We start from the raw sequence: 14,652 nt of genomic DNA on the forward strand, positions 1-14,652 counted from the left end.
AATGGACCTCAGCACTTTCCTGCCAGCCTAGACATGGTCACATTAAACAGTCATAACCAGTGAAACAAGACTTTAGTATTAGCAGGGGAGGCTGTGGCAGGGATCTCTGAGCTCCAGGCTACATAGTAAGGTTCTGTTGCAAAAAAAAAAAAAAACAAAAACAAAGCCAGGTATAATGGTATGTGCCTTTAATCCTGGAGCCATATGAGCTGAAGCCAGCCTTGCCAATATAATGAGAAAAGAAACAAACAAAAGAGGCTATGGTCATACTGGGCTTGTTACATAAAACCCTGTCTCGCCGGGCGGTGGTGGCGCACACCTTTAATCCCAGCACTCGGGAGGCAGAGGCAGGAGGATCTCTGTGAGTTCGAGGCCGGGCTGGACCGACAGTCTCCAAAACAATACAGAGAAATCCTGTCTCGTAAAAACAAAAAACAAAAAAACAAAAAACCCTGTCTCACACAAAGCAAAAACCAACAACTAAAACAATGCAACACATTTATTTTAAAGTCTTGCAGACCCTTTTCAAGACACAGCAAACTGCACATGCCCATATGTTATGCACTAGGATCACTCAATAGGCAGAGCCCAGAAACAGCACTGTTGGCACTAAATTAAAAAAAAAAGTCACCAGCTATACAGTTATTAACTCTAGAGTAATCTGCATCACCATAGTAGCCCCTAATTTAGGTCATCTTCCAAAACCTTTGTGCTAAATTAGTAAAGACAAAATTCGTATACAAACATTACCTGTAAGACATTGTCTCCATCAGCATCCAGGGGAGCCTGGACAAGTTTAATGCTGAACACGCTATGTGAACGGCTGGATTCTCTATTTAAATGGGTGTTAGCAATACGTCTCTTTTTCTGACCTATGATGACGGAGAAATCATTGGTTATGCTCGAACGCAACCATTTATTATACCAATTAATACAAAGGGACTGCTGTTAAATTACAGCAACAACTCTGAGAGTTAAAACCATCAGTCACATTTTTCAAATTCTAGTTGTTTCTAACCTCTCCAAAAAACTTCAAAAGCCTCTTCTGTGGATTTCACCTCTACTTCTGTACATCCTGCAACATACATATTGTGGTTCTTATCCTCCCGCAGTATTTTAGATTGTGGGAGTCTGTGGGAAAGAGAGAAATGGTGAGTTTCCTAGATGAGTTACAAGTCTTCCTTTAAAATAAGACTAAGTAAGGTTAAAGTGCCAAGCAATACAATACCCCTTCACCTTAATACCACTGACAGAACCCAAGCCTCATGCACACTAGCTAAGTGCTCCACCACTGAGCACATTCCCAGCTTTTCTTAAATTCATTGCATGGTTCTAAAAGCTGGAAAGTCCATGCATGCAATGCTGGCACCCAATGAGGGCCTTCTTGCAGTGCTATGATAGAGGCACCACATGGTGAGACAGATCAAGCATGTTCCCATGACATCCTTTGTTTAATGGACATAAACTTATATAAGAACCCCCAAAATGGCAGATTTAAAAAACAAAACATGATTAGACAGTTAAGATTAGTTATAAAGCAGGAGCCAATTTTGTTTTTAAAGTGTGCTCTAAGTCACCCTAAAAAGTACATTAAATAACACTGACACTGAGACTACAACAGTACTATAGCACTATCGTACGCAGCACAAGTTACAGATCACAATCTAGCACTTTCCTTATTTAAAAGATCAGCATATTCAACTGGTACGGACCTTCATAACAATGCAGAGAATTAATTCAGAAGGGATTTAACATATGCCCAGAATGCCAATGCCCACAAAGTGGCTTGATAAGTTTTAGTTTGCAGTTGGCTAAGGTTAGGTAAGGGTGCTTGCATGTTCTGTTTTAGTTAATTTTTAAGAAATTCTTAAATTATTTTTCATGTATGGATGTTTTGGTTGTATGTAAATATCTGCATCACGCGTGCCTGGCACCCACAGAAACTAGAAGAGGGTATTGGATCTCCTGGAACTGAAGTTACAGATGATTGTAAACCATGTAGGTGCTGAGACTCAAACACAGGTTCTCTGGAACAGCAGCCAATGCTCTTAACCACTGAGCAATCTCTCCATATTTTAATTAATTTTATTTATCTGGAATTGAATGTGTGGAGGTCAGAGGACAACTTACAAAGTTAGTTCTTCCCTACTACCATGTGGGTTCCAGGGATAGAACTCAGGTTGTCAGACATGGCAAAAAGCACCTTTACCTGCTGGGCCCTCTCACCAGCCCCACTCTCCATTTTGTGAATGGTGAGGATGGACACATTTACCAGCCACCATCACTGATAATCAAGGGAAGATTTTCTAAAAGAAAGGAGGGTTTAGAGGTAGCAGGCTGCCCACTGTCAAGGAAAAGCAAACTATTTACAAACATGCCAAATATGCCCCCCACTAGTGCTAACAACACCCTTCTCCTTAAAAGAGTCAATATCATCACATACACAGACTCTGCGTTCCTCATAGGTGTACAGCTGCCTTTCCACCTATCAAAGGAATAAGGCAGACATTAATGGTCTAGAGTAGCCATCCTGCCGCAGCATTTCAGTCTAGACTAGTGACAGTGCTGGTGGAGATTTAAAAACCCTCCACTTTCGAGACTCCATTGCATTAACAACCAATAAAAATTAACCCCTCAGAATAAGAGAGCTAAGCCAGTTCCAGGACAAAGCAAGCTCCAGGACAGTCAGGGCTGTTACACACAGAGAAACCCTGTCTTGAAAAAAAAAAAACAAAAAATAAATAAAAATAAGAAAAAAAAAAGGGAGAGAAAGAAAGAAAAAAAGAAAAGCTAACACTATCCTCATATTAAATCCACAATCAGTGCTAAATTGCTTCCTTCTAAGTGCAGGCACTCTCCCTGTTTCCTTTGCATGACTAAATAAAACCAGATAGTAGTATCACTTGAAATAAGCCAAACAAACTGCAAATAAGAGACATAAAAACAGTCAGTAGTGTTGGGCACAATGAGGCATGCCCTTATTCCTGGTACTTGGGAGGCAGAGCTAGGTGGATCTCTGTGAGTTCCAGGACAGCCAAGGCTGCACAGAGAAACCGTGTCTTAAAAAAACAAAAAAAGTACAATGTACTAGTACTAATCAGACCTAATATTTGTGAATAAATTCTGGCACAAAGCATAGCAACTGGTCTTCAGATTCTGTAGGTCGAGACTCACAGATATCTAAGGAGTAGCATTTTCCTCTCACAAAATGACAATGCAATGTGGCTTTTACACTAATCCACAATGGATGAGCTTTTTTTTTTTTTTTTTTTGGTTTTTTGAGACAGGGTTTCTCTGTGGCTTTGGAGGCTGTCCTGGAACTTGCTTGGTAGTCCAGGCTGGTCTCAAACTCACAGAGATCCGCCTGCCTCTGCCTCCCGAGTGCTGGGATTAAAGGCGTGCGCCACCACCACCCGGCTCACAATGGATGAGCTAAGAATGACTTGTATAGACAAAGGCCCACTCTATAGAGATCACCAAGACACAGAAGTTGCAAAACTCCCAGCACTGACAGGGTGTGGAAAGATGCCCCCAATACAGTCTATAAAATTGAGATTTGTCTCAAAACTAAGGCCAAGTTTTCAAAAGCAATTTCCAAGTTGGATCTTCAAGTCACTATGCCTTAACCTGTTACAATCCAGTTAAACTGGGTTGACGGCGCACACCTTTAATCCCTCCACTCCAGAGGCAGAGGCAGATGGATCTCTGTGAGTTAGAGGTCAGCCTGGTCTACAGAGCAAGTTCCAAGACAGGATAAAAGTATTCATTAAGCATGACTACATGATTTTTGTGCCTTCTGAAAACTAATGTAAACAGTATCTTCATTTATACCTGAAGAAACCAGCAATTGCTGGGGGTAGTTTTCCAGGGTTATCTGAAAAGACTCTTTTGCTACTTACTTGGGTTTTATGGGATCAAACTGCACCTCTTCCAATAGATCATATATGTAATTATTATAGATTTCAATGTAAGAGACAAATATGCCATATACACTGTCTTCATCAACTTCTTCTGCTTTGCAAAATTCTTGTACATTTATCATATCAGCAAACTCTGGATCTGCTTGTCGCCTAAAATAAGAAACAGATCCCTCGAAGTCAGATTTTAACCACTGTGAGTTAATATAAAAAACTGATAACCTGTGTGTTGGCTGGTTTTATGTCAACTTGACATAAGCTGGAGTACTTGGGAAAAGGAGCTCTCAATTGAGAAAATACCTCCATGAAGCTGGTCAAAAGGCAAGTCTGTCTAGCATTTTCTTGATTACTGATTGATGTGGGAGAGCCCAGTCCTCTGTAGGTAGTACCAACCCTGGGGAGATGGCCCTGGGTTGTATAAGAAAGTAGGCTGAACAAACCATGGGAAGTAAACCAGTAAACAGCACTCCTCCATGGCTTCTGCATCAGCCCCTCCTTGAGCTCCTGTCCTGACTTCCCTCAGTGATGCACTGTTACTTGGAAGTGTAAGATGAAATAAACCCTTTCCTCCTCCAAGCTGCTTTGTTTATGACATTTTATCACAGCAATAGAAACCTAACTGAATTGTTGGGAGTGGTACATGCCTTTAATCCCAGCCTGGTCTATAAAGTGATTTCCAGGCCAGCCAAGAAATATTGTCTTGAGAAACCACGAGGAAAAAAAAAAAAAAAGTGAAACGATACCAGAGTGGAAAAACTCTAACAAATGTTCTGCCACTTAAAACTGAAATCATAAAGCACCTCTATTCAGATTCAAGGTGGATCAAGGACAACTGGGCCCTCAAGATTCATAGCCCAGACACTCACCCTCCCTAACTCACAGAAATATCCTCTTGAAACCAGGCAAAATATCAGCAGTTAAGAACATGCGTCAACCCTGACCTCACAAGTCAACTAAGATTAACTTCTCTAACTTGCATTCACCTTCCCCAGACCTACAGAAACTGCAGGATAGAATTCCATCCACCCTGCATCATTGCTACACATGAAGGTACTCACTTGCTAGAGGGGGTCTTTGGAACAGACACAGCTTCTCTTTTCTGTCGTTCTAATAAAGCATCAACTTCACACTGTATTTCCATGCTGTTCCTATCGTTAGATTTAAAAACCTAAAATTGGGGCAAAAAAGACTTTTGAAAAGAATTTTACTTGAGGAATAGCAACATTTAAAAACAGGAAGCATTTAAAATTTAAACTTTGGGGGAAGGGCCAAGCGTCCCTGGCCTGCAACTCCTGATCTTGGTTCTACTGCCCACGTGCTGGCATCATAGGCATACCTACATGCCCACCACATCTGAACGTATGTAAGATTCAAAGCAGCTCCAATGCTGCTCTTTCTCAGTATCACTGTATCCAGAGATGCCTCAAGGCCTGTGTCTACAGTGACAGTCACAACCCAAAGGAGTCACTGTATCCAGAAATGTCTCAGTCCTGTGTCTACAGTGACAACACAAAGGAATTGTACTTACATAACGTTTTGCTTGAAATGATCCTATGCTGTTAAAGATCATGTTTAAACAACGAGGAAGCAGGCCTCCATATCCCGGAGAACCTGTCATTGTGTGAGTTTTTCCACTTCCCGTCACACCATATGTGAACAACAGACCTACAGTGTAGCATCAACAAAGAGTTATATATAGTCTTAAAGTCCCGTATAACACTTCATTGTATTTAAAACACTTAAATTAACAAACCCAAAAAAGGGCATTGCTCTAATGAGCTAAATCTGAATTCAATGTCAAACAATATTAAAAAGTTTTATCACAAGATTAAATAGAGATTCAACTAAACTCCAAGAATCATACCATTCTTGCCATGAATGAGGTCATCTACCAATGGACTAGCCACAACTTCAAAAAGTTCCCTCTGAGTGGTATGAGTGCCAAATACCTGCTTAAATGAATACTGAGTCTGTGGAGAGAAGAAAAAAATAAATAAACACATGAATTACACTAGACTAGAAGGATATCTGTTCTATGCTTGGAATGTTTCTGTTGTGAGCTTTCAAATCCAGACATGTAAAGAAAAAACAAGAATGAGCTTTAAGCTTGGAGCCTTTAGTAGTCCCAACATACATAAATCACATCTATCATAAACAAATACTTTCAGTCCAAGCACTGAGAAAAGTGAAGAAAAGTCAAGTCCACTAATACTGCATAGATTAAGATTGACCAAAACTGAACATTTATACTGAGTGCTACAGAGTCAAGGCAGGAAGTTTGCCATGATTTTGATGGCAGCCTAAGCTACATAGAATTATAGGCCAGATTGGGCTATTGTGTAAAATCCGGTTAATAAAGCAAAAAATAAAACAAAAAACTAAAAACAAACAAACAAAACAACAACAAAACCAAGATAACAGCCTATAACCTTAAATTTATCAGGCAGTGGTTACATGCACCTTTAATCCCAGCATTCAGGAGGCAGAGGCAAAATGATCTCTGTGAGTTCAAGGCCAGTCTGTTCTACAGAGCGAGTTCCAGGACAGGCTCCAAAGCTACAGAGAAACCCACCCCCAATTAAACTTATTAAAAATTTCAAGTGTTATGGCTTTCTATGTGTTCTTTTCTTTGGGGTATGTCTGTATGAAGAGTATGTATGTATTCACGACTGGCCTATAAACTTGCAATGTAGACCAGGCTGGCCTTCAATTTTCAATGATCTTTCTGCCTCTTCTACTATCACAAGCATGTACCATCAGCCCATCCGCCACTTTCTACTTTTCTTTATAAAGATAGATTTAAAGTAGCAAGGTCAACAAGATGGCTCAGCGCATAAAGGCAGTTGCTACCAAGCCTGAGAACCTGGGTTCAATTCCTGGAACCCACATAGTGAAAGGAGAAAACTATCTCCTACAGGTTTCTCCTCTAACCGCACAAGTACAGGTACCACAGACAACCAAAATAATAAATATAAAGAGACATTGTAAGTAAGACAGCAAAATTCCAAGATTCCAATATTTTAAAACTAGAAATGAGTTACAAATATCTGAGTTCTTTTACAAAATAAATGTTACTTTGACAGTGTGTTATGTATGTATGTATACATACACATACATATGCAATATACACACATATGTAACTTTAACACAATCTCATGTAACCCAAGGTAGTCTCGAACTCACTATGTAACCAAGAATGAACTTGAATTTCTGATCCTCCTGCCTCTACCTCCGGAGTGTTGAAATTATATGTCACCATGACAGTAGGAGATTGGTTCCAGATCCACCATGGAAACCAAACATATAAGTATCCCCAAGTTCACTATCTACATGGCATAGCAATTTGCCATCTAATATATTTTAAACCATCCTGGTTTGTCATTATATTAATACAATGGTTACTCTTCTGTGTTATAGGGAATGTCAAAGAAACAACTGTTATTCAGTACAGACACCTATTTTTTCCTGAAGGCATGGGGGGAGGGGTGGTCAGTAACTGGGGATTAAATGTAGGACCTCTCTCACATATTCTAGGCAAGTGCTCTACCAATAAGCTAAAATCCACAACCCACTTCAAAGATTTTCAACTTCCAGTTAGTTGAACTCCTAGATGTGGGATTGTAGATACTGAAGCAAAGACAGACAAATATATATGATTTGTCTATTATTTTAAGTGTATGAGTGCTTGTATTTATGTATGCATGTACTGCATGTGTGTCCAGTGCCCATGGAGGCCAGAAGAGGGCATCTGATCCTGTAAAACCAGAGCTAAAGAAGTTGAGTCACCCTGTGGGTGCTGGGAACCAACCCAGGTCCTCTGAAAAGAGCAGCAAGATAACAGAGAATATATCTCTCCAGCCCTGCAAACTACTATTTTATAAATTGTAAGTAAGATTAAATAACCTGTCAGAGACAAAATACTGACTTCAGGGGCTACAGATATGGGTCAGCAGTTTCCAGCACCAATATGGTGGCTCACAACTGTGTGTAACTTCAGTTCTAGGAGCTCTGATGCCTGCTTCTGACCTCCATGAGCATCAGACCCATATGTGGTATACATCACATACATACATGGAGGCAAAACACTTAAAAATCTAAAACAAAAAAAAAAAACTATTTAAAACACATACGTCAGCTAGGCTAACTTTTACTTTTGTAAAGTTTTCATTCTCAATGTACTTCAGAACAAAGACTGTAGAATGACAAGGATATATATTCAGGGCAGTGCCAAGGAAAACAGAGGCTCTCCTCTTCCTCAAGCATGCTTCTTCCTTTGGCATAATGAAAACAGATGCAAGAAAGTCCCTGCCAGCTCCACAGCAATGCTCTTTGAGCACTCAAGTCTCCACCAAACCTCGTGTCTGTATGTACTTTAAACTTATATGTACAAACTTGAAATTCAGTAAGTCAGCATTCAACTCCCATTGTATCCTCAAAGACCTGCTCTGCTCCAACCTTCCTGATTATTCATTCTTGCTTAATCCAAACTTACTCTTTTGACAAACAGGGCTGAAAGGCACATATCCCTCTGGCGCTTACATGAAGAACAGGAAAGACACAGCAAACACAAGTACAGACATGCATGATGTTTCAATTCAGTAAGAGACCACAGAAAATGGTGGTCCTCCAAGAGTACAACAGTGGTAAACTCCTAGTGCCTAAAGGAAGAAAGCTTTATTACTCCAGGAGGTGGTGACACTAGTACAAAAACCTGTTTGGAAAGGTACAGATGTACTGTGGTACAACTGTCTACTGCATTCCATACAGCAGTACTATGTGCCACTGCAGTCTAAGAGCAGTAGTCTGTATAGCCTCTGTGTCTATTATGGCAGTCTATCTAGCATATACAAGCACACTGGTTATGTTCACAAAATGATAACTCTGCCCAGAGACCTCAGAACACACCTTCATCTTTAAACAATGCAATAAATCAATATAGTAAAGAGTTAGAAAGGAGACACACTGAATGAAGACCACAGAGTGAGGTGCTGTTTCTGCTGGTAGTTTGAACATCCTGAGGAACACATAAGCTGAAATTCAAGATGAGGAAGCATCCGTTACAAGGGAGAAGCCAGAGTGAGTGGCTGGTAAGCATGATGCTGGCTTACAGAGGATCTTCAAAGACTAGATGAGTACTGGAAGAGAAGGATGGGAAGACAAGCTAGTTCAACAGGATTTTCCCCCATCTACAGACTATATTTTGCACAGGGAAATGATAAGATCTCTTTCTACTTGGCAAGATCATTTGGCAAACTCTGTGGAAACCATTAGACAAGATCCTCTGTAAAAACAGGCAGCCAGACAGGCTTCAGGAAAGGCTCAAACTATGCTTAGCACACCCGGGAAGTGGTTGTTAGCAGTTCTTCTTAACATTAAGAAACATTTCCTGCCATCTTCCATTGCTCCACCTCAGCCTGCAGTCAATGTACTTATCTCAATGCACAGATTAGTAAGCAGTTAGTCAGGGGACTCATGCTGTAGTTTCTTCAGGCATAGTGACTCACACCTGTAATTCCCAGCACTCAGAGTCTGAGGCAAGGTAATATGTGAGATCCTGCCTCAAGAAAATGAATATGAAAACAGAAGATGAGAAAGACAAAAAAGAAAAAATGGGGGGGGACCCTTAGTCTACCTTAGTATTCAGAGCTTACACAGGAGATGCCAGCAAAGGAGAGGGAAACAAGAGAGTGCTTCAGGAAGGAACATGTTGCTGAGATAATGAGGACAAATTTGGCAGCAAAGAGGACATGGGTGGTCTAAAGAATGGTATCTCTGCAGTATTGTGTACAAGCCCCAATGGCAGCCCAGGGTGGTGGCTCAGGCCTGGGATCTCAGCAGACCAGAAAATGAGGAAGATAGGGCACCACTTTAAAGCCTAAAGTCAGCCCAGATAGACAGCAAGCTCTAGCATAGACTAGAGAGTAACTCTGTCTCAACAAAGAGTGGATGGCAGTTAGAAAACAGACGGCTTGAATCAATCCTCTACTTTCTGTATTTCCATGTTCCTACCCCTTCAGCAAATCTGACTTTCTCCCTTATTATATGACCTACTTGTCCACCAATTGTCAATTTAGGGTATAAAGGCATGATCTTCCTTTAAAAAACAAACAAAAAACCCTCCCCTACCAGCTGGCAAATAGCTTCCTACAGCATTTGGGAAACTAATCAAATTCTATTGCAATGTTTCTTTATATTTATTGTTGTTATATTTGGAGTAGGGCTCCCTTGTTATCATAAGCTGGCATGGAACTCATGACCCTCTTGTTTTAGCCTCAATTCCAGTATCACAGATGTCAAATACTATGCTAAGCTTGAACTCATGGTTTACAATTTATTCACTACTTTGCTAATATAAACACTCCCTTCAACAGTTTGGTAATATACCTCAGTAGTAAACACTCACAGAGCATGCAGGAGAGCTTAAGTTCATTTCCCAACACTGCAAATAATAAACAAAACACTGTCTCTAGGTACTAAATATGGGGATACATGTCTCTAACACTCAAGCTGTAAAGCAGGAGGGATCACCAGTTCAAGGCCAGACAGAGGGTCTCCATCTCAAAAAAAAAAAAAAGAAAAAGAAAAGCAGAAAAGAAAAAAAGAAAAGGATGTAGTTATGTAGTTAGTACTCAGCTAGCATGAACAAGATCTTAAATTCAATCTCTAACACCACAAAAATCAAACAGCAAAAATCCACTCTCAAGGTATCAATGTGGTACACACCTCTAATTTCAGAACTATGGAGACCAAAACAGGAGGATCAGAAAAAGTTTCGAGGCCAGACTGGATATGGCTGGTCTGAATGAGGACGCCTCCCTAAATTCCCCCATAAGCTCATACATTTGAATGTTTGGGTCCCAGTTGGTAAACTATTTATGAAGGATTAGGAGGGGTGGCCTTGTTAGAGGTGTGGAATGGTTTTTTAGGTATCAAAAGTCCAAGTAAGTCCCAGTGTCTCTCTCTTTCTGCCGTATGGTTGTGGACCAGGATGTAAGCTTTCAGCTACTGTTCCATTGCATGCCTGCCTGCCAGCCACCACGCTTTCCAACATGATAATCATGGACTAACCCTCTGAAACTATAACAAGCCCCCAATTAAAAGCTTTCCTGGTCATGGTGTCTCTTTACAGCAATAAAACAGTGACTAAGAAACTGGGCTATATGGTGATAATGTCAGAAGAACCAAACCAAATCAAACCAAACCACTCCATAACAGACTGATTCAAGCACACAATGCTACTATGAATGTGGCTCAAGTGGTAGAGCATTGCCGAGCGCTCAAGAGGCCCTAGGTTCAAGCCCCAGCAAACGGAAAACCACAAAATGCCTATTATTAACTGTTACTCAAATCCCCTCATGTGAAGTTACATATCCAGTATAAGAAATCCTCTGGTGGCACAGGCTTGTAGTCCAGTACTCAGGAGGCAAAGGCAAGAGGATCTCAGCAAATTCAAATCCAGTGTGATCTACAGAGTTCTAGGACAGCCATAGATAGCAACAGAGTGAGAGACCCTGTCTCAAAAATACCAAAAAAAAAAAAAAAAAGAAAAAAAAGAAAAAGAAACCCTCCGAATGTAATCCTCTAATTCCAAAGTACCAAAAATCTATCTGTATATCCTAGAAATCAAAGACATTCTAGATAAAGTAGCTAAAGTATCCCTTCTCACAAGTGAGATCACACCGGAATTTTTAAATTAAAAAATGGTCATGCAGGAAACATCAAGTGAAAAAAACTTGGTTGCACTAGGAACCTACCTCCTTATAGTCTCCATTTCTGTTAAGTCGATAGCCCTCAGGAGTATGGAGCTGCACAGTTGTATTATTAACTACTTCTACACAGCACTCTTGATCAGGACAACTCAGTGGGCGCACCCTACAGTACACCTGGAAAAAGAGAAAGGTGTTTAAACAAGGTTGACTTTTTGCTCGATTTCCTTTTTGGTTTTTCTGTTTGTTTTGTTTGTTGAGACAGGGTTCTTACTCTGTAGCCCAAGTTGGCCTGGAACTCTCAGCAATCTGCCTGCCTGGTACTGAAGGCATGAGCCACCTTGAATGTTCAGCCCTCACTAGATTTTCTATTTAAGCTTTCTGCTCATTCATCTACAAATATCTGATCTTCCACGCAAAAATAAACACAGAATCATGAAAAAATAAAATCTGCAGCTCAGAATGTTCAAATGCAAAGATGCAGTAAATCAAAATAAATTTAGGTTAAAATATTAAACTGTACAGTTTCTCTTCACTCTTGTGCTCAAATAAAATTGTACCAACATAAAAATCTTTCTGAGCCGGGCGTTGGTGGCGCACGCCTTTAATCCCAGCACTCGGGAGGCAGAGGCAGGCGGATCTCTGTAAGTTCGAGGCTGGGCTGGACCGATAGCCTCCAAAACAATACAGAGAAACCCTGTCTCATAAAAACCAAAAAAAAAAAAAAAAAAACCTCTGAAATGCCTGAAAAGACTATTAAATTCTTTAGAATTGGATGTCATTCCAAACAGCCCAGGTGGGCATGGTAACACACATCTGTAATCATAGCACTTGGGAGGGGGGGAAAGCTCACATAGGAAGACCTTGCCCAGGTGTATAAGTGAGCAACAGAGACCCTCTGCAATGGTAGTGGGGGGGTGTTCAGAACACTGCAGAGCAAGCAATCCTTCTCAGGAGGTGGTTATGAACTATCCTATCCTGAGTTATTCTACACAAGTCTCTATGAACCTTGAGTAAGGGGTTCTCCTTGACACTGGGTCACTTACCACATACAAAGGACTAAGACCTGAGAAAAAGTTCCCATCCCAAAGTGTAGAACCTGGTAGGAGTTTCTACATTTAACTTTTCAAATTCTAATTAGTGACAGCCAGTTTGGGGTCAACAACCAAAGACTTCCTTTTTCTGGGCTAATCCTGTAGAGAAAGCAAACCTCAAGGCTAAAGCCAGCTTCATTCAATTTAACTGTGCGTTCTTTAAGGCAACTTTCATATTATCATCCCCCCACCTTAAAACACAAGACAGAAACACACACACGCCGGGCGTTGGTGGCGCACGCCTTTAATCCCAGCACTTGGGAGGCAGAGGCAGGCGGATCTCTGCGAGTTCGAGGCCAGCCTGGTCTACAAAAGCTAGTTCCAGGACAGCCTCCAAAGCCACAGAGAAACCCTGTCTCGAAAAACCAAAAAAGAAAAAAAAGAAACACACACACACACACACATCTTACCCCAACTGGATCTTTAAGGTTTGTCTGAGATCCTTTTTTTAATACAGGTTTCCTGGGCACCTTAGCTTTCCTGGTTTAAAAAAAAGGACAAATTTCTATTCAATACTAACATACATGACTTTACAAATTCTAACAATGGTAATCTAAGTCATTAAATTGCGATTGGGAAAATACACTTTTGATACCAGAAATACTCAGGGGGACTTTTGTTTGGCTTAATTTTTTTCTTTCAAAGCTGAAGAGCAAATTCAGAGATCTGCTCATGCTGGGCAGGTGCTCTACCAGCAAGATACATGCCGAGTCTCCTAATTTATCAGTTCCTTATTTAAAAACTGGTATATTTTCTTGAGCAACAATTTTACAGTCACTACAAAGTTGAAAGGTCAACATTTAACTTTATACTGGTGCACAATCATAAAAATGCTAACCGCAGGGTGGTAGCGCCACCACCGCGGGGCTGAGAAATCTGTCCTTTAGCCCATCCCCCAAGCAGGGTTCCAAACAGAAAAGGTCTTGCTTATTTTAAGTAAACAACAGAGAAAAAATACTTTAATTTATTTCAACATTATCCTATGAATTTTTTCCTTTCTCATTTGTAGGTTACGGGAATATTTAACACTAAAATCAAAGAATGGTTTGGACTGTAGATCAAACTATTTTTCTCAATATAGTCACACAAAATAGACGAAAACCAGAGTTGGGCGATATACTGGGGTAGGCGCCCTTGAGTAAATACAAAGACTGACGTTTTCTCACTTAAATTCCGTTTTCGGGAAAGGCTAGCTCCTTCGCAGTGCAAGCGTAACCAGGATAAAGGCCCTCCCGAGTGTCGAGGAATTATTGAGGAATGTGGGCGTGGAAGACAGAGTAGGCGAGTGGGATGGCCTGGGGACAAAGATAGCGCAAAGTACCTGAGCTGCAGAAGGAACCTGGCCTCAAGGCTAGCACAGGGAAGGGATGCCCGTGGAGCGGCGGGGACTGAACTCGCCCAAGTGCCAGCGCACACCCCCGGCTGCGCGCGCACCCGGGGTCCTTACACCCACCACCTGCACCGCGGGACCGGTGGAAGGGAGCAGAGGAAGAAAGGGCAGCCCAAAGGATGGCAACCCGGGCAGCCCGAGGCGGTGGTGGCAGACAGACCCGAATTCGGAGCAGCCTTATCGGGATGAGTGTGGCATGGGCACACCGCAGTCAGCGGGCACCGGAGTGCCCTGGCGCGGAGGTCCGGCCTCTACGTCCGGGCTCAGCTCCCGGAGAGCCCCGGGCCGCAGCGTGAGGAGGGCAGCGACCCCCGGCCGGTCACCAGTCCCCTCCGAGGCTTGGTACTCACGCTGTCTTCATGACGGCAGGCTCTGTGCTACCCAGACACGCGCTGCGGACGAAGGCCTCCGACCCGAGTAGAGCTGGCGGGGACTGAAGGCTGCACACAGCGGCCGCGGGGATCCACACTCGGTTTGAGGAGACCTCACCCGCGACGCTGCAGAGATAAGAGTGCGCCCGCCCGGCGCATTTCAAACAGGCCAAT

The 14,652-nt window shown here is 41.8% G+C and overlaps 1 protein-coding gene across 10 annotated transcripts in view; it reads right to left on the reverse strand.

The window, feature by feature from the left end:
- The window catches only part of Kif23 (kinesin family member 23), a 28,999-nt gene extending 14,394 nt beyond the window's left edge, over positions 1 to 14,605 (reverse strand). For 8 of the 10 annotated variants that reach the window (XM_040739843.1, XM_040739841.1, XM_040739842.1 and 5 more), the window contains exons 1-10: positions 14,458 to 14,605; positions 13,128 to 13,197; positions 11,672 to 11,800; positions 5,782 to 5,887; positions 5,446 to 5,582; positions 4,976 to 5,085; positions 3,900 to 4,070; positions 2,444 to 2,485; positions 1,019 to 1,131; positions 751 to 872 (exon numbers count right to left, since the gene is read on the reverse strand). In XM_040739843.1, the coding sequence (XP_040595777.1) occupies positions 751 to 872; positions 1,019 to 1,131; positions 2,444 to 2,485; positions 3,900 to 4,070; positions 4,976 to 5,085; positions 5,446 to 5,582; positions 5,782 to 5,887; positions 11,672 to 11,800; positions 13,128 to 13,197; positions 14,458 to 14,468 (1,011 nt within the window). In that variant the 5' untranslated portion in view covers positions 14,469 to 14,605. The remainder of the gene's footprint in view (positions 1 to 750; positions 873 to 1,018; positions 1,132 to 2,443; positions 2,486 to 3,899; positions 4,071 to 4,975; positions 5,086 to 5,445; positions 5,583 to 5,781; positions 5,888 to 11,671; positions 11,801 to 13,127; positions 13,198 to 14,457) is intronic. The other 2 variants (XM_040739840.1, XM_040739836.1) reach the window with 1 other exon arrangement.
- Positions 14,606 to 14,652: the final 47 nt, after the last annotated feature.

This window comes from Mesocricetus auratus, unplaced genomic scaffold, assembly GCF_017639785.1.
Source record: "Mesocricetus auratus isolate SY011 unplaced genomic scaffold, BCM_Maur_2.0 Super-Scaffold_100691, whole genome shotgun sequence".
Classification (NCBI taxonomy): Eukaryota; Metazoa; Chordata; class Mammalia; order Rodentia; family Cricetidae; genus Mesocricetus; species Mesocricetus auratus.